The sequence below is a fragment of the Mesoplodon bidens genome (genome assembly GCF_964165515.1).
Source record: "Mesoplodon bidens genome assembly, chromosome: 4".
In the NCBI taxonomy this organism is placed as follows: domain Eukaryota; kingdom Metazoa; phylum Chordata; class Mammalia; order Artiodactyla; family Ziphiidae; genus Mesoplodon; species Mesoplodon bidens.
The window spans coordinates 121,339,680-121,358,191 of NC_138160.1; the positions used below are offsets into that span (position 1 = coordinate 121,339,680).

General features: G+C 51.9%; 1 protein-coding gene and 1 long non-coding RNA gene across 11 annotated transcripts in view; one reads left to right on the forward strand and one right to left on the reverse strand.

Annotated features, from left to right (window-relative positions):
* Positions 1-396: 396 nt before the first annotated feature.
* On the reverse strand, positions 397-14,380 carry SPRY4 (sprouty RTK signaling antagonist 4). Of its 9 annotated transcripts, none has more exons than XM_081232459.1 (4): positions 14,202-14,380; positions 8,819-9,009; positions 5,198-5,258; positions 397-4,986 (listed from the first exon to the last, which is right to left on the reverse strand). In XM_081232459.1, exon 4 carries the CDS (start codon positions 4,937-4,939, stop codon positions 4,040-4,042), a length of 900 nt encoding a protein of 299 aa, XP_081088585.1. In that variant the 5' UTR covers positions 4,940-4,986; positions 5,198-5,258; positions 8,819-9,009; positions 14,202-14,380; the 3' UTR covers positions 397-4,039. The 9 variants fall into 9 exon arrangements, with proteins under 9 accessions (XP_081088585.1, XP_081088582.1, XP_081088581.1 ...); XM_081232456.1 differs by having other exon boundaries at positions 5,198-6,908; XM_081232455.1 differs by having other exon boundaries at positions 5,198-8,408.
* Positions 14,381-14,383: 3 nt separating this feature from the next.
* Positions 14,384-18,512, forward strand: part of LOC308616245 — a 46,147-nt gene continuing 42,018 nt past the window's right edge. For both annotated transcript variants that reach the window (XR_014015713.1, XR_014015714.1), the window contains exon 1: positions 14,384-14,722. This is a non-coding gene — a long non-coding RNA (uncharacterized lncRNA). The remainder of the gene's footprint in view (positions 14,723-18,512) is intronic.

The window sequence follows — 18,512 nt, forward strand, 5'->3', positions numbered from 1 at the left end:
AAGCCTGTAGGTGTAGGTACATGAAAATCTGCTTGGGGGCACCAAGGCTAAAAGGAGAGTTGCAGAATTTTTGTCAAATGGGCAGGTCAGATGAACCTCTCCCACTTCCCAGTTTTGCTGTCCATCTGTTATCAATGCACCCTCGTGTAGGAGGAGGGCTTGCCAGAGGATTTAGCACCTGGCAGGATTCAGCTTCATAAGAAAGTGAAGCTTTCCTCCACCGACTCTCAGGTCATCCTAGAGGCAGGACAAAGGCCAGGAGCCCTCTCCTGCCTCTTTGTCTGCCAGAGCTTGGCTACTCATTTCCATTTGTTCTTTGACAAACGAGGCACCTTGCTGGGTGAAGATGTTGGGAGTGTGAACACACAAGACACACAGAGAAACGGCAGTCCTGTGTATATTTAACAATATATATTTATATATATTTTCTAGATCAGTACATTCAGTTTTTAACTTGCTTTTTCTTCACAAACAGAAGAACTCTTACAATAGTAGACTTTCTAAAATAAATACTATTAAAATAGAGCTTCAAAATAAATATTCTATACAAAGGAAACCTTCTGTGGTAACTTTTGATGTGGGGTGAGAAGGGGTTACAGTGAAGAGGGAAAATGTGCCAGGGTGGGACCCTTGAACAGCTTTTCTGTTTGTAACATGAAACCAAACCGTGGGGCAGTGAGAACAGAAAGCAAGATAAGACACCACAGTTACCCACAGCAAAAAATGGCAGCGTAAGATTTGTCATCACCTGTCACAGTAAGCAGAGGGCATGAAAATGCTTCCTGAAGGCATGAACCAGAAGGCCAGTGAAGTCTGCGGGATGCCCTAGTGACTTGCACGGTGCCAAGTTGTGCTGCCTACACCCCACCGGACATCTCCTGGGGCAGCACAGAGACCATGAAGGTGACGGGATCTGGATGCTGGTCCCAGCCCACACTTTCCACACTTGGACTCATCATAATCTAACTGGGCCTCGCTCGATGCCCAACAGGGATGCACGCAGACTCCAGAACGCGGAAAGAACCAGGTGCATCACGTGATGGTCTTCCATCTCGGTCAGCTGTGAAGGGCCCATATCAATAGCAGGGACTGGCCTTGACTCCTCCCAGCCAGGGACCTTCAGGAGCCTTGGTTGTACCCCATCATCTACCTGCGAGGGCTGGGCTCTCGTAGACCCAGTTCCCAGGGTGCCGGCTGGAGTGTTGGGCCTTCACAAACCCACCCTTGAGGGGGAGCAGCCTTGGCCCCTTAGGACAAGCATCCTGGACCCAGGTTTGTGGATCCCACCCCCAGTTCCAGGCAGAACCACCAGCCACCCCAGGTCGAACAGAAGTGGGAAGTAGCTGGCACTTTTCAAAAAAAGGTCAACACGAGACATAATCCAGCCAAGCAAGCCATTGGTGACAGGACACGCAACCAGCCAGAAGCAGCCACAGAAATGTGTCGTGTTTCCGAAAGCTTGGTCCCTCAGTGGCCCTTGACTGGCCCCCAGGGGCCATGGGCAAGCCAGTTTTATTTTTTCTTTTTGCCAAGAAAAACATGCTGAGGGACAGCTATGCAACAAAGTTGGGTGAACCGAAGCTGAGCACACAGGACACAGAGAGTTCTGCAGACATCCATCTAGCAGGGTAGATGCAAACCAAAAAGAACAAGCCAAAACAGGGGGAAGGGAAAAAAGAAAGCCAAAACCCAGAAAAATTCATGTTTATAACTATATACACAAAAAGTCAGGGTTCAGGAGGCTGTTTGCCAGGTAACAGGGTCTATGTAGGTAGAGACGGTGGAGTAGGGATAAATGTATGTATGTATGTATGTATGTATGTGTGTGTGTGTGTGTATGCACAGCTTATGTAAATCAATTCTCCACAGAATGGGCGTGTAGAACTCCAAAGATCACCAAAGTGCAACTTGCCACTGGGTCAAGTTTCCCATGGAGACATTTGAGGGAGGGGCTTTGGGAAAAGTTCTGAGGTCTCACCAAGAGAGGACGTGTGCCCTCTTTTTAGGGGTAACCTCTGCACACCTGTTCTGAGGAAAACATCTCCAGTCCCTTCAGTACACATCTGATACATTCAATTAGGATAAGTGGTTGGCTGAATGTGTTTTTTCTACCATTCCCTCTGATTTGTGCAAGAACATCCATACATCCATCACGACTGTGGCAAAGGTAGCTACAGGAATCAGCCTTAGAAAACGCAGATGCAGTATTTCATATTTGCCTTTTACAAGCCAGCATATGTTATATAAATAAAGCCTAAAATAATAAGACCCTCCCCTCCTTTCCACCAGTCAATAAATACCTACGGTTACAATTAACTTATTCTAAAACATAAGATGTTACTACTAGTCTTCAAGAAGGAAAAAAAAAAAGTCCTTGAGAAGCACTGGGTGCATGACCATCACAGCTACCTGCCTCCTTGCCTCCTTCCTGGAGGCTGTTCTGTTCCTACAGAACAAACTGGAAATGCTACAAATGCTGTGCCTAGTGCACTTCCAATATCACCTGGGGTAGCTTTTCTGACCCAGACTATTTCCTCTCATGGGGGGAAAGAGAGGGAGGCACAAAATACCACACTAAGCAAAAACCCCGCACAATAGCTAGGGAGGAAGGACCGGACACACTACAGCTTTTGCATGCAACAAGTACCTACCCACCGGACGAGCTGCACTTTCTGAGTCCTTTAGCACCTTGAGAGAAAGAGTTGCTACGTCTTTGGGGGCTGTTGGGAGGGGCTCATGTAGCCATGCACAGAAGCAGGGCTCAATCCCAAAAGCCCCCGGAGAATCTTTCCCCCACCCGCATTCTTCTGACTCCCCCGCCAGGGCTTTCTAACACTAAAATAGACTCTTTTTTCATCATCTATTTACATTAAAGATACAGACACTGTACACAAAAGGCTATGACAGCAAGCAGCAGAATCAAGAGAGAAGAAACCCGCCCCCAGCTCGCCTCAACTCTCACTCTGCCAATGGGAGGTGCTGCCTCTCTTCTTTGCTGTTAAAATCCTCTTCTTGGTGGGGAGGGGGGTTGTGTTCCTTGAGGTTGCTCGCCCCCCAGATTTTGAAATCAGCCCTTCCTGGGGGTGGCCCAAAAGGAAGCAAGTGTTTTACTATTATTTCTTAAAACACCGTTAGCATCTGGTTTAATGATTCTATAAAAACATAATGACTGGATCCAGAGACCACAGCCTCAGACTCATTGGCAAAATGCTATTTGGTCTCGAATTTGCCGCCCTGGCCTTCTCTACCCATAAAGTTTCTGGAAAAGATCTGAGTAGAGAGAACTTGGGACACGTAGCGGGCGGGTGAGTCTGTGACCCAGTAAGAGCCGAAGGACGGTGTTATGAGTGGAACACCCCCAAGAGTTAGTGAGGAAGCTGGAAGGGAGAAAAGGTACTGTGCAGTGGTTCCTAAATCCATCCGTGGCTCCGGCCAGAGCGAGGAACGAGGCGGGGGGGGGGGGCTCCCACATATATACAACAGGGATCGCCAGGGTCTACACCTTCCCCAAAATGTCGGGGCAAACCGGGGTAGAGGCTGGGAGAAGGTATAGACAGCAAAACTCCAAAGGTCTTCTTCCAAGGTCCCCTGGCCGCTCAGTTACCGATTCCTCCCAGGCAGCCAGAGAGAATGCAAAAGAGCGGGGAGAGAGGGAGGGAGGAGGAGGGCTGGGAAGGCATTCAAGCAGCTGCAACTTCCGGATATGTGTCCACATCTGTGTTCCATCTTCTGAAAAAGAAAAATCGCCCCCAAACCACACCACGCCCCTGCCACTATCTGTTTCACACAAAGTTCCAGGACCCTGAAAAAAAAAAGACAAAAAAAAAACCCCCAAAGTGCTTCTTCATCCTTTTGGGGAAGAGAAGGATGGGTGATTGTGGTCTCTGTTTCTTCAGAAGCTGGGGGTAGGGAGTGTGGGCAGACTGGCAGGGTCAGCCTGAGGATGCTAAAACCTCTGGCCTCGCTGTGGTGGTCCCCTCTCAGGTGTGAGAAGGGAACCAAGTTTCCAGGGGGAAGCGCCGGGACTTGACCCGAGGTGTCAGAAAGGCTTGTCGGGTCTGCTGGCCTTGGCGTCCCCGGCGGCTGCCTTGCAGATGACGCTGTTCGTGTGCTTGCAGCGGCATCCGGGGCGGCGCAGGCGGTCATAGCCGCGCTGGGCCAGCTTCACGCAGCCGGTGGCGGGCAGGTAGCAGAGCAGGCAGGGCAGCACCAGGGAGAGGGCGCCCATGAAGGACCAGCGGGCGCAGCAGTTTGAGCGCGAGCAGGAGCAGGGGTGGTCGGCGCAGGAGCCCTCATCGTCCTCGTTGGTGCAGTGGTAGAAGACGCCCTGCACCAGGCACATGCAGGTGCCATAGTTGACCAGCGTCTGGGCGGAGCACAGGCACTCCTGGTTGCAGACCCAGCAGGAGGGCAACGTCCGGGGGGACGCGCACTCCTTGCACTTACACTTCCCGCAGGCCTCGCACAGCAAGAAGTGCTTGTCCAGCTCTGGGGGGACGGCCGGGCCCTTGAGGTCCAGTGGCTTGCAGTGGATGGCCTTGGGCTGGATGCGCACGGCCCTCGGGGAGGCCTGGTCAGCCACGGGCGGGGGTGCCATGTGGTCTAAGAGGCGCTGGTCAGAGGACGTACTGCTGCTGCTGCTCACAGAGCTGGGGCGCCCGCTGAAGGAGATCCAGTGGTGGGTGATGTCCTGGTCACAGCGGGCGGGTGTCAGGGCCAGCTCTGGGGCTCCACCCCGGGTCCGCTTGGGGCCGGTGGGAGGTGCCAGGCCAGGATTGTCGATGTAGTCGTTCTCCACGTGGCTGGTCTTCATCTGGTCGATGGGGAGAATGGTGAGGGGGTGCTGGAGCCGGCCGTGGGCCATACGGCTGTCCAGAAGGGGCTGGACCATGACTGAGCTGGGAGTCAAGGGGACACTCTGTGGGATCGGGGGCTCCATGGGGCCAGAGGTCCTGGGCTGTGCAGAGAAACAGGCTTCTAGGGGCCCTGGAGTCGGGGGCGGAAGAGAGAATGGATTCCAGGCATCAGTATGTGGCCTGTTAACACCCCCACCCCCACCCCCCGTCAGGTCCTTGGGAGCCCAAATGAAATGGGAACTGGAATTCCTTTGGTGGACTCTCCAGCATTATGGCTTAGATGATTAATAATGACAGCAACAACAATAGTAAGTGGTAGAAATAACTTATTTAGTACTTACTATGTGCCAGGGACTCTTCTAAGCACCATATTTATTACGTCATTGACTCTTCACAATAAACCTAAAATGTAACTACTATTATTATCCCTTTTCTAGTTACAGGAAACTAATGTTCAGAGTAACTTGTCCACAGTCACACAAAACCATCAGTAGCAGAACTAGGGCTCAAACCTGTGCCGTCAGAGTTCATTCTTATAACCCCCATGAAACATGCTCCTGATTTAAGACAGATACAGCTTAGCAGTTATAAACACAGGCTCCGGAATCAGATCCAAGTTCAAATTCTCACCTCTGCCTAGCAGTGTTACTGTGAATGAGGTTCTTTAACCTCTATGCCTTAGTATTTTCATTTGTAAAATGGGTTCTTGTGAGGACTAAATGAGAAAATGCGTATCTAGGACCTAGCATTTTGCCTGACACACAGCACATACTCTAATTTATCACCATCCCAGAGAGCAACAGTTTAGATTTCCTGAGCACTAATAAGTACGACTAATAAGTACCAAGCGTTGTGCTGAGTGCTGAGGATGTGGTGACCATGACAGACAGTCCCTGTATGCTCCCATGTAGTTTATCAGCTGGATAAACAAAAGCCTTTATTTCAGATAATCACAAGAGAAGGAAGAGCTGTATCTGATGCCTGCACATCCAGGACATTAACTTATTACCACTACTTCTAAGAGCAGCAACATCTAGTGGCTAATAACCCCTGGGTAGGTGCACCTCTGACAACTTGGATGGGAAATCCTCCCGAGGGGCACTCACATCACCCATTGCCAAGTGCTGAGCTGAACATTCAGCCTAAATGCTATTTACTAGAATAGCTAAGCCAACCCTGGATCAGTTTCTAATTTCACCGAGAGAGTGCAATTTTAAGTTGGAATCCGGCCAGAGATTCAACTGCAGTGCCTGACACGGAACCCCAGGAAGTCACTTAAATCAAAGAGCGGAAACGGCTTGGTTCAAATTTAGAAAGTGCACATTGTTTTCTATTAGAAGTGCCATTTCCTCGCCTGCTGACCTTTACATTCAGAATTCGGCTAGAGATCAATTTAAAGAAATAGCAACAGAGGCCAAGACCTCTGCCCAAGGGGCACGATTTGGAATCCCAGAGAAAGAGTAGACTCTGGGAAGATTCCACCGAGCTTGGGAGTGGGGGACAGAACAGATAGCCAGGGTTCGGATAAAAGGGGAAGATAACCACCTTTGGGGGGGAAAAAAAAAAGACCATTGGATTAACGTGCTATGGGATGGGTTTTCGGTAAATGCTTTTTCAAGATGCTAATGATGTTCTAATTTGGAGAGCTGACCCTGTACCTCTGTTATTAGGTTCACCTTGCCTCAAAGGTGATGCCTAAGAAGGGGATGTGGATAGGTTTCCCTTCCAGTTCTAACCCTGTATCCCTCCAGACTTGGGACACAGCTGGTCATCCCAGTATTCCAATCACAGGAGAATGACACCTGCCCCGAGTGACACATCCATACTTATCAATGTCTATAGTAAAGAATGAAGAGAGAAAAAAAAGGCATTCAGGGCACCTCTGTATTATACTTCCCCTGCTTGGAGACAACAGTTTGATCAGAAGTGGTTAAATTGGGGAAGGGCCTCCTTAGATGCTTTCCAGCCTGTCTGAAATATAGAGCTAGGTCTAGATGCGAAGTTCATGAAGTAGATGAATGGGAGCTTATCCACAGGGTTCTCATCTGTATACTGCAAAAAAAAAAAAGCAGTAAGTCTTTTCTGCAAGGTTCATTGCTCAGTCAACTGATATTTCCCCTTCGCAAAGGCATGAACTATGGGCTCATGAACAAGGGCTTTGCTCCCACGGTCCTATCTACTTAAGAGAGATTTCTGTGCATAGTTTCTCCCATCTCAGAGGATGTCTGCCTAGAGGTAGCCTGCCTCCTGCCTCTGTGTTCCCTCAACATGTCAGGAGAGCATCGTCTTCAAAGAGGAGACTTCCCCATGGCAGAGTTAGACTTAAGTGTCTAACTTAAGATAGTATCTGCCAAGGCAGACTCCTTTGGGGATCCTGGGGTCAGGGCTGGATGGGGGGGATGTTAGTTAAAGCATTCAGAGAGAGAAGTTTTGCCAAGGATCAAGATGGCCATGGGGCAGAACTTCAGGGGACGCTACCTCAGCCCACTTTATTCTTTGCAGGCACTCCAAAGCCTTGCTTCTAGAATAAGTGGGTTTGGGGTCAAGAGAAGAAGGTTAGGAGCCCCAGGTCCCAGACCTTTGCCTGGAGGAAAAGGTGTGACTAGGCAGAAGAATGGAAAGTGCTGACAGAGGCACAGGAGATGACTCTGGTGCCAGCCAAGAGGCGCCTCAGCCAGAACCCCCAACCAGGACAAAGACAACGTGATTCCCTTATTCCAGAAGCTCAGGTCACAAATACTCAGGGTCCTGCCAACAAAATGTCAGTGGTAGTTTGAAGGTTGTATTGTCCCATGTAGTTGGGCTTTTTGCCTCTTAGGACTAGGATTGGGACTGGCCATGCTGTGGGTACTCCCCCTCCCCTATACTGTTTATCCACTCTCCTTCCCCTGATTCTATTCCTGGGGTTCTATAAGAACGGGCACACTTTCTATGGAGGAAGCAAAAGGCATGGGCAATGCTTGGGGATTTTAATAGGCCCTGGAATCACAAGGCAGATTCATGGAAAAAGTCCCATGGAAAAGTCCCACCAGGAAGCCAGGGTGGGAGCAGCGCCTGCAGGCGATGGAGATATTGGCATTAGCAGGCTCCCATCACCCTCCAGAGGCAGCTGTCAACATCTGGGCCTGCACTCAGGGCCAGACATGGGGGTGGGAGCTCAGTCCACGATGACTCAGCTCTCTTGGGACATGCTGTATCCAAGATGGCTCCAGCAGGCATATTCTAAAATGCATCTTCCCTATCATAACCCTGATGGAAGATGCCTTCCGGCCACCGGGGGCTCAGTTGTACCACTCCAACCTTTTCAGGCTTCATGGCCTCACCTCCCAATTAGCCGGGACCCTCCGCAGGAGGGTGGAATTCATTTGGCTGACAAGAAAAACAACTTCCCGATAGCCTGTTTGATAACCCCTCAACACAGCTAAATGGTGTCTCAAAACCCCCCAAGTCCTCGGCTTAGAAGATTGATCTCTACTCACTGCGACACACCCACCCTCCAGTCTGAGCAACGCTGCCGAACTTAAGTGCAGTTTAGTATGTACTCTGCTTCCCCTGCAAGGAAGGAAGAGATTTATAATACAAATAGGAGAGAGGAGGCTTTGCCTCATTTATGCTGTTTGGGAGACTCATGGCCAATTTGGAAGACTGTGGACTGAGAAACAAAGCCAGCAGTCCACTCAGCCAGAGAAGCACCTCTATCAAATTTTAGGTGGCAGCCTTATGGATTAGCATGAGGAAGGGAAACTTTTACCTCCATTCCAACCTTCTAATAATAATTAATAATTAGGGGAGGAGCAAGCATTTATGAAACATTTCTTGGTGTCAAGCTCTGTGCTAAATACTCAATGATTTTCTCCTTCAATCCTCACCATCACTTTGGAGGATAACACCCATTTTGCAGAGGAAGAAGTGGAAGAACAAAGGGTCATAGAGCGGGCAAGTGGTCAGGGCAGGATTCGAACCCAGGTAGCAGAGGCTCCAGAGGCTGCAACTTCAGCCCTGCGACCCTGACTTGCAATAACTTCTGGGTTTTCATGGAAGGGCACGGAAGCACCCTTCTCTCTTATAGTCATGAACTCCGCCAGTCTCCCAGGTCTGCCACCAGCCCTCAGGGAACCTCATCCGGCCATCTTCGGGTTCTTACCCAACCAGCCTGGAAAGGAAGCCAGACAGGGCTGACATCAGACTGGCCCCCACTTAGGGGAATTTTCAGTGTGGAAAGCAGAGGCTGGGGGGTTGAAATCTGTCATTAAAGGAAGGGTCAGAGCGCAAGACATCTTCACTTCCATTTTCTTTGGCATCCCTTTTGTCACCTCACACACCCCCATTTTTCTAAGAGTTTTCATAAGCTCAAATGGGTCTCATTTGTAGGATCTCACCACAAAGTCCCTAAAAGGAAAGTCTAGAGTGGGCGGGAATCCCATCTCCTCCCACCTATAAAGCTGAACTTAAGGGTCCCTAGGGCACGTTCATGGATGCGGCTTCCTGGTCCAGGGCTGTGGGGAAGGGAAGGAGGAGCTAGGGTAAAAGGAAGGCAGAAGAAGAGAGTCCTAGAATACTGAATCAGCAGGATATCGAAAAACCCAGAGCACACTGCCCTGTATTTGCGGCTTCGTCTGTGAGCCTGACACTGCATGTGTACCTGTGGGGAGGGGCTGAGCATCAAGGTGGCAGACAGCTCAATGCAGGCTGGCTGGAAAGAATCAAGAGGCATGTTAAATGTCTGTTCCACCCATCCACCCGTTCCCCTGGACTTATCCCAGGGAGAGGAGTTGGGAAATATTAGGAAAACCTGACAGTTGTACTTTGAAAACTACAGGTCAGCTAATGCCAAACTGGCAAGGGGCTCTGAATGAAAGGGCAGTTTCTGCACTGCCCCATTCAGTCCCAGCAGGTGCCTTCAGGGAAGGCTGTTTAAGCCTTTAACAGCTCAGAGAAAAAGGTCTCTAGGCTTCATGAGAGCCCGCCCACCAGTATCTACCACTCTCGCTTGGGTTCTTTGGTACAACACTCCAGTTTAGTTCATTAAGCTCCAACTAAATAATGACTTATTGCTTCAAAAAGACTTTTTAAAGGGGGGGGGAAGGGGGATGAGGGAAGCCAGGAACTTGCCTTCCCTACACCCCACTGAGGGAGACAATCTCTGCTGCAAATAAAGCATTTAGGCAGCTGGATTTGCCTGAGAAACCTTGTTCCTCCCTGCCACCCACCACTAGCACTAAGGAGCTGACCTCTGGTCATAACCTGTCAGAGATCACAAAAGCAGCTGCTTTTCCTCACGTTGTCCCATCCCCAGTTATCAGTTCCCAACCCTTTTCTCTTCTTTTTCCACAACCAGCTGAGCTCCAAAACCCCAGTGCTAGGGTGAGTGGGAGAGGTCTTGCTGTACTTTGGCTCTGGGCTATTCTAACCGGCTACAAATTTTGGAATTGTTGTCTGCTCAGATCCCCTTAAAGAGGGATTAGAAGTCAAGAGTGAGAAAAGAATGGGGCTAGAAGAAGTCTGTTAACTACTGGTACAGTTGGGGAACCACTGGCCCACATCAAAGTTTGGGGTGGGGGACCAGAAATCTAAACCCAGGGGAGGACCCCCCTTCTCACTGACACCAAGATCATTTTATTTGTCTCACCACCCTCCACTAAGAATTGGACTTACAATAATAGACTTTAGCTTACTCCTGGGATGGGGCAGGAAGTGACTCCCCCTTCCCCCCAGTCAGAAAGAGACAAGGGAAACCACTTTTCTGCAAATGGCCACCTGCCCCAGAAGGGCCCCTTCCCTCCTCCGTGAGATCCAGCACATCTGTGCTCCCTCCCCGGTGCCCTTGCTTCCTCCACCAACTGTCCTTGGAAAGAACAATCGTGATCACAGCTGAACGGTGGAGCCTCTTAAACCCAGCCACATGTCCCGGATACATCCCCAGCCTTGTCAGCTGTCCGGATCTGCAGGGTGGCCCCAGGCCCCCTCGAGAGCTAAGCATCCTCCGCCTCTTACATCACACAGCACCCCACATCTCCTGTGGAGGAAGGGGCTCCCTTACAACCAAGCCGTCCTTACTAGGCACCCAGTAGTAACAAGGGGCACAGCCCCAGCCCTGCACACTTGCTAGCTGCTCAGCTGGCCCTGGCCCCTCGGGAGGAGTTTCTTCTCCCCACTCTGCAGATGGGGAGACTAAGGCCCAAGCTTAGCACATTTCCTAGCCCCTCATCTGCTTTGACCCAGCCCCTACCTTGGTCTGGAAGAGGTAATACAGTCTTCGGTTATGTTGCCCTTCATCACCTTCTTCCTTTGGCTCTTTTGAGAGAGTAAAAATATGTTCCAATGAGTCACTGCTTTCCCTTCTGTCAGGTAGATCCAAGTTGACCATGAGATGGAACCTTCTCCACTCTTGCCATGTCGACATCCTAAATCCAAAATTTTTCATTCTATCCCTAGATCCAGAGGTTTTCCTCACAAGGGAAATTCCACCTCAGTAGGGCCCAGATGACAGACAACTCTGGAAGCAGAACCACACTGAATGCCGTAACTTTCTAAGAACACTGACCTTCTCTGAAGAGAAGGGGCTCCTTTCTAAGCCTCCTGGTACCATCACCCGGGCCCTACCCAAGAGGATGGCCCGGGGAAAGGAAAATGCTCGTGGGGGCCGGAAGATGTCACATGAAGGGACTAACAGCATCAGACACTGGAAGAGAATCCCACACAAAGTATTTATACTTTGGTGATACCAAAGTATTAAACCCCAGAGCAACACACCTCAAGGGCCATTTCAGGAGGTGTTAATGGGTGTTTTTTCCTCCCTTAGTTTTAAAATCACTGACTTTCAAATTCTGCGCTGAAAGGCTGCCTTCATTGGTTTTTCAAGTCAGCCAAACCTCTGGGCAGAGGCAATGTCAGGTTTAGCAGAGTGGGGGCGGGGGGGGGTGGAGTTCCAAAGAGCCCGTCTCTCCGCCTATTCTGGAAGGATGAAAACAAAAATGACATCTGCGAGCTCCAAATGCCCTCAGCCTCTGCCCTGCTTTAACCAGGAATCATACTATTCCATGTGATCAGTCTCTTCCCACCTCGCCCTACCAAAGCTTTAAGGAGGTGTTGCCATTTCAGAGGGTAATTTGGTAAAGGTCATGGGAATGAGCAGGAGACCACTTACTCTAGAGTTCAGAATCTAAAAAGGAAGATAACCAAGAGACGTTTTTAAAGTCTTCCTCATCGTCTTCCTCATCAAGCTGACCAACATTTGTCCATCAAGGAGATTTCAGAAATCTGCCACCAAAATGCCCCCTTCCCAGTAGTGACCACGCAGCTCAGTTGGTCAGGATGTGCACTGCTCATAATAGAATTCGTCTGGAACCTTCTGGCAAGTGAGGACCCTCCCAAGGGCTATAGGAAAGAGAGAAAATTTGATTTCACACTGGACACATCTTTAACTTCTTTCCCACCCTTCTGCTGAAAGAGAGAGAAGGAGACAGAGAAAGAGAGAGGGAGAGAGAGAGAGGGCTGGGGTGGGGGTGGGGAGGGCATTGTCAATGGCTGCCCTCCCTTTCCTAGTCCTCCCCACACCCACACACTAAGGGAAAAACTGAAACTTTCAGATGTTTATGCTCCATTCCTATGAAGATCCGGGGGAACTCTAAACATTGTGAAATCACCAGTGCCATATTGGGTAGGGCCTCAGGCCAGACCGAGCTTATTAACAGATTGATAAACCCACATTTCCTAAATGCTCTGGGCCTTCACCTGCCAGCTTTGTATCCCCCAAGAGGCTCAGAGAGACTGGAGAGCCTTGGTCAGCTAACCAGACAGAGATGCACTTGCTCTCACCCCTCCCCAAAATGGAGAGAATCATGCCACTGGTTTGGAAACAGGAAAGAGGGGGTTCACACTGGGTCTGGGCACCCCACCGAACCCACAACCTTCCTTTCATCGCGAGTCATGCTGGGGTTGCGGGGGGGAAAGTGGTCTCTGAGCCTTGATGGGCCAGAAGGCAGCCTTCTGCCCTCATCCAGGCCTGGCAATATGGATACCCATCCAGCAGCTGGTGCAAGAGGCAGCCAGCAGCTCTTCCCTCTGCCCACCATCCAGCCTCTCCAGCCCAGTTAGCTTCTCCCGTCCATCGCTCAGCCCATCAAGCCATGCAACCATTTTCCGCCTCTCCTGCCTCCTCTGCCCACAACCCCCAGCCCCCAATCAAAGAAAATTGAGAAACCGTCTTCTTGCACAAGAGCAGCTACTGTCTAAATGCTTTTTGATGGTCTGTATGGAGGGGAAACTGGGCAAAGCCCTGGTCCCAGTGATGGAGCCAAGCTCCAGCTGTCCTGGCTGGCCAAATTTGCCCTCACCCCCCTTCATTGCCCCCACAGGCTTGGCGATTCAGAATTTTCAGAACGTACCGTCTCTATCCTTCTCTCTCCTCGGTGATGTCAAGCCTGGTACCACCAAGAAGGAAGGAGAGAAAGCGGGAGCCTTATCTCTCCTACGCACGCAGCCTCTTCCTCCAGCTCCCACACGCCCGGCGTTATGGAAACGCACCTTCAGCCCCTACCACAGCCCCAGCGCGGCCCGGGGGCCCCGGGACCTGGCACAGCTCGGTGCCCGGAGATAGGGAGGCACGAGGAGGCCGAGGAGCCTCGGGCCCTGCAGAGGCCGGGGAAGGAAAAGGCAACTGCAAGGCAGCTGCACAGCATAAAATGCGGCAGCAGAGCAAAGGTCAGACGGCGAGGAACCGCCTCGCCAAAGAGAGAGAGACAGCAGAAATGCCCAGTCCCGGTCAGCTCCGCGCTGACCATCGAGGGGGAGGCAGAAGGGAAGAAAACCCAGTCCCTCACGGCTCCGAAGGGGAAAGAAAAACCTACGTCGAGCATAGGCCGCTGCGGCGGGTTGGGGAGATCTACGGCAGAGCTGGCACCGTGGGCAGCGAGCCCGGGGTGGGCGAGCCGCCCAGGGCTAGGGCGCCCGCCGGACCCAAGAGGTGGCTCCTGACGGAGCCTAGAGCCGCCTGTTACAGCGCCCGAGGCCGGTGGTGGCAGGAGGAAAAAGGCCAGGCCAGAAGCAAACTCCCGGGACACGCACGGAGCTTCCGAGTCGTAGAGAGTGGGGAAGCCGTGCTTGGCAGTGCCCGGGGGTCGGGAACGCCGGTGCCAAGCTGTGAACACCCCCGGCGCCTTGCCGGCCCAGCCGAGGGCGTCAGGGAGCTGCGGCGCACCGCAGCGGCTCCAGGAGGCGCACGGAGAGGGAAGGAACATTGAGGCGCGCCTAGAAATAGCGCACCATTTGCCCCAGCCCGAGGGGGAGTCGCGTCGCGACTCAGAGAGGGGCAGCTTCACATCCCGAAGCCGGTCGGGGACTTACTTTGAGGAGCCGCAGAGTCACAAGCATTGCTCCACGTCTGTGTGAATTCCCGAACCCGAGTGGGTCGGACGCCGCTGTTCTCGCAGACGCCGGCCGGAGGAACCGGCACTGCTCCCTGCGCTCCTCAGCGCCAGCACCGCGCTGTCAGTCCCTCTCGCTGCCTCCGCGGCGATGTTGCAACCACTGCCTGGGAAAATGGCTTTTTTATGAATGGGAGGGAAGGGAGCTCCTGTGCGCACGCGCGCAGTTCGCGATTCTATGAATGGGTGGGCACAAGAGACCCCGCGCGCGCATGCGCCGCGCTCCTTTTTTTATGAATGGGGGGCCGGAAAAGAACTTAACCCGTGATTGCTGGGGCTGGCTCTCGCTCCTCCAGGGGCCGTCGTTCTTTTACAAAGAGGGGTGGAGGTTGTTGTTGCCTTTTTTTTTTTTTTTTTTTCCTTTATGAATGGAGGGCGGCGGCGACTGCTGCAGCTGGCTCAGCTGCGCGGGCTGTACCCCCTCCCAGCCTGCGAGAGGAGGTAAAGGCCACCTTCACGCCACTGCGGGCCTGGGCTGGAACCGTCAGTGTTGCTGGGGGGCGGGGGGGCACTGCGGCCTCAGGACCCTGGGCTGAGAGCTGGGTGGGGGAGGACACACCTAGATCTAGGGATTTCTACCCGCCGCAGGCAGTCGGGAGGGCGGGGGAACGGGAAGACCCCTGCTGAGGGCTTTCTCTTTCTCTAGACTAGGGGCGTCGGGGGGCGAGGGGTCTTGAAGCTGTGTTTACCAAAAATTAAGAAAATGGCAAACGTCCATATCAAAGAAGGGCGGAGTGGGGATTGCTGAGTGAATCTGGTTCCTTTCCTGAGGCTGAGTCTCCCTTGAGTAAGCGCAGACCACCCCTCCCCCCATTTCTTGGGTGTGGACAGCGACTGGGCCGAGGCCTCTTCCGGCTCTAGTACCCCCCAGGGTGATACTGGCTACTCAGCTAGAGACCTGGCTCTTGCCTGGCAGCGCCCCTTCCCCCCCACTCCAGGGTAATGTCCGCAGTGCCCCGGCGTCCGCCCGCCCTCAGCTGCCCTGGCTAGTGCTCCCCTCTCCGTGCGTTTCCCAGCCCTCACGGGACGCGGGCCTGAGGACCCTGTGTCCTCCGAAGGCCACAGCCCTTTGCTGCTGTAGGCGCCTCTCCCCAGCCACCCCTACTTGCGCCCCTCCGGGGAAGAGGGAGCGGCCGAGAATTGGCCAGGTGGATGGGTGGAGCCGTCCGCGCCGAGGATGCTGCCGGGGTGGCCACGGGATTAAATAACAACAGAGCTCTTGAGCCGCAGAGGAAATGGAAATGGCCGGGATCTTTTCTTTGCAGTTAATGATGGGGCGGCAGGGGCGGGGGGAGCGCATCAACCCTGGGCGGTGAAAAGAAAAGCCCCCGCCATTAGGCCTGTCTCCGGGAAGGCGGGGAGCCCTCGCAGCAGGCCCAGCTCCGCCCAGGAACGGTGGAGGCTGTAGCCTCCGGGGAGTCCGGGTAGGGGGTGGCTTTGATGCGGGGATAAGAGCTGGGCCAGGGTCTGAATCCCCTGTAAGGTTTGTCTTGATGGTGTTTTCACTTCACGGGGAGGTTGTGAGGCAGGTTTTTTTCTTCCTACGCCACCATAGATCTGCGCTTGGCTGTTGTCAAGGGAGCCGATGAAAGGCTTCCAACCCAGGCCAGAGGTCTGGCCTTGGGCTGGATCTGGGGCTGGGGCTGGTGCTGGCGCTCTGGAGACAGGCAGAGGGAGAGACATTTTGCAAACCCAGACCAGAACCCAAGGTCACCGGGTCCAGGCTAAAATGGCTTCTCGCTACTCAAACGCACCTTTGCAGTGTGATTTCCTTACTCAGCTCCTGGGGGCAGAGCAGGCTCTCCCCCTACGAAAGCTCTGTCTTCCTTTCAGGGCCAAGACCTTACTTAATGCAAGAGAAAAACTCTTTACTAGGACAATAGAGTATTTTACAGTCGTTCAGGTCTTCCCTTTACAGGCATCCAAGCTCAATATCATTATTCCTATTTGTCAGATGTAGAAATTGAGGCCAAGGGTCCCGCACCTGATAAGTGGAAGATCTAATAAATGGTGGTGCTGGTTTTCTAGATCTTTGCAACCCGGATCTTTCTACTTTGCTACCACCCCATCTTCATATCACAAGCCTAAAAACCTGTTTCTTGCAAGTCACTTAAGCATGTTAAACAAGGAAAGTTGGAGCAGTGATTTTCCAGCCAGTGGTTGCTCATGGGCCTTGCTGGAACAAGTAAAAGGATAGGAATAAGGAAATCCTTTCTAAACTATGGAAGAAAGTCAAGATGAGGTAGGGGGTGGCTGTCCTGTGTCCTTAATTAGAGGAATTAGCCAAGAGACAGTGTTCCTTCCATTCCTGGTCTGTTCTCAGCTTTCCTGAAGGAGAAGTGAGGAGACCCCAGCTCTGGTGGGATGGTGGGACCATGAAGGAGCCCCCAGTCCTGAGCTGGGAGGAGTCTCTGATGCCTGAGCAGACTGTGACTCGGTGTCTGGGAGGGCACTGGGGACCATATTCCACTCTTCCTTGGAACCTAAAGAGAGAAGAGGTTTGGGGGTAACTGTTATGAGAAATCCATCCATCCATCCAGTCACTCATTCATATATTCTGCCCTGGGGCCTGCCCTGACTCTGAGGCCTTGGTGGTGAGAGACAGACAGCCCTCCCTGCCCTAGTGAAGCTCACAATTCGGGGGGAAGACAGACTATGCAATTTGAGTCTATGATAAGTGCTAGGAGGGAGATGGAAGCAGGATCTGAGGGTATGGGGAGAGCTGCGAAGGACCTGATTTTAATTTGGGCATCAGGGGGTCTCTTTCTGACAGGGGGCTGTGGTTATGAGTTGAGACTTGGAGACTGGGAAGGCGTGACCTGAGGGAGGATGAGGGGACAGGTGGGGAGGCGTCTGCATGAGGAAAGGCTGACGTGAAGGTGCCTGTGGGGAGGCCTCTCTGTGGCCGACATGCTCTCGTTGTTTGTGTTTTAACCCTGTCTGCAGCCCAGGAGCCAGAGGTTGGGGGAGAGGGGACAGAGTGAAAGATGGTGGGGAATGCAAAGCATTTGTGCCTTCGCAGTTTAACGGTACCACCTTCATTCTTTGGATTGAATGGCTGGTAGGCCTGTGCTGGATTTTTTTTTTTTTTTCCTACTTCCTGTGACTTTGTTCATTCCAAAGCTGCCCTGTCTCTTCCCCAGGTATAACTCTTCTGCTGGAGGTGGACCCTAACGGCCCCGCATTCCTGCCCGTGCTAATTATAGTCGTTTCACCCTGTCCCCGTCTTCACCCCTACCAGATCGTGTACAGGGGAGTCCAGTGGCTTCAGTTCTGGGCTTTGCCCTCTTATCCAGCTGGGAGCTGAGTGCAGTGGGAGTGAGGAGAGGCAGGAATTCTAATTCAGTGGCAGACATTTATGGAGCATTTACTGTGTGCCATTCCTGTGCTCGGCCTGTTTTCATATGTCATGTAGCTTTAAAAAGCTGTGCTCTGGGTCTTATCTTCCCTCCTTTTCAGATAAGAAGTCACAGGCTCTGTTTTAATTATTTACTAATTCCACAAAACATTATTATACACCTCCTATGCATCAGGCACAGTGCCAGGTATTGGGTTTACAGTGATAGATGCTATTTTTGTCCATATACAGCTTACAGTCAGTGGTGACACCATGGTGTCACGTATAATCTTCATCAGCAACCTCATTTATTTCTGTATTCAATTGACCTTTCTCACCCTTATATCAAATAGGAAGCACTGGAACCAAGCCCCCCAATACAAGTAAATGACCTGCCCCTACCTATATGGAAACTCTGGAACTGCTACTGTTTATATAGTCAGGAGGGGAGAGAGATGTTAAACAAATAACGATTTATTTGTTTCAAATAATGATTTAATTACAGTTAACATCAGTGGTGCATTAGAGAGTACAGGAGAGCAAAGGAGGGGCCACAGCCTGGGGGCCCTGGGGAAGTTTCCCTGCATTTCGCATCTGCAGAATGCAGACTCAGCCAGGCAAGGGGTGGCAGAAGGAACCTTGGGGAGTGCTAGTGCAAGCGAAGTTAGCCAGAGCGATGTGTCAGACCCGAGGTTAGAACTCTGTTCTGGCAGTAGCCCCAAGGCTTTCTGGCTCATTGTGTTCAGGTGTTTCAGCTTTGGAGCCTAGAGAACTTGAAAGACAGATGTACAAACACTGACCACAGTCTGCTGGTGTTCAATCTCACCTTTACAAGCTCCACAGCCTTGGACAAGTTACCCAAACTTAATGTGCCTCAGTTTCCTCCTCTGTCAT

Bases quoted from the DNA above. Each gene is read 5' to 3' on its own strand.
- SPRY4 (XM_081232452.1), bottom strand. From the start codon at position 8,750: ATGGGTGTTATCCTCCAAAGTGATG. The intron at 4,987-8,725 runs GTGAGGATTGAA...CCCCGACTCCAG, and splicing joins TGTTATCCTCCAAAGTGATG to GGCCCCTAGAAGCCTGTTTC.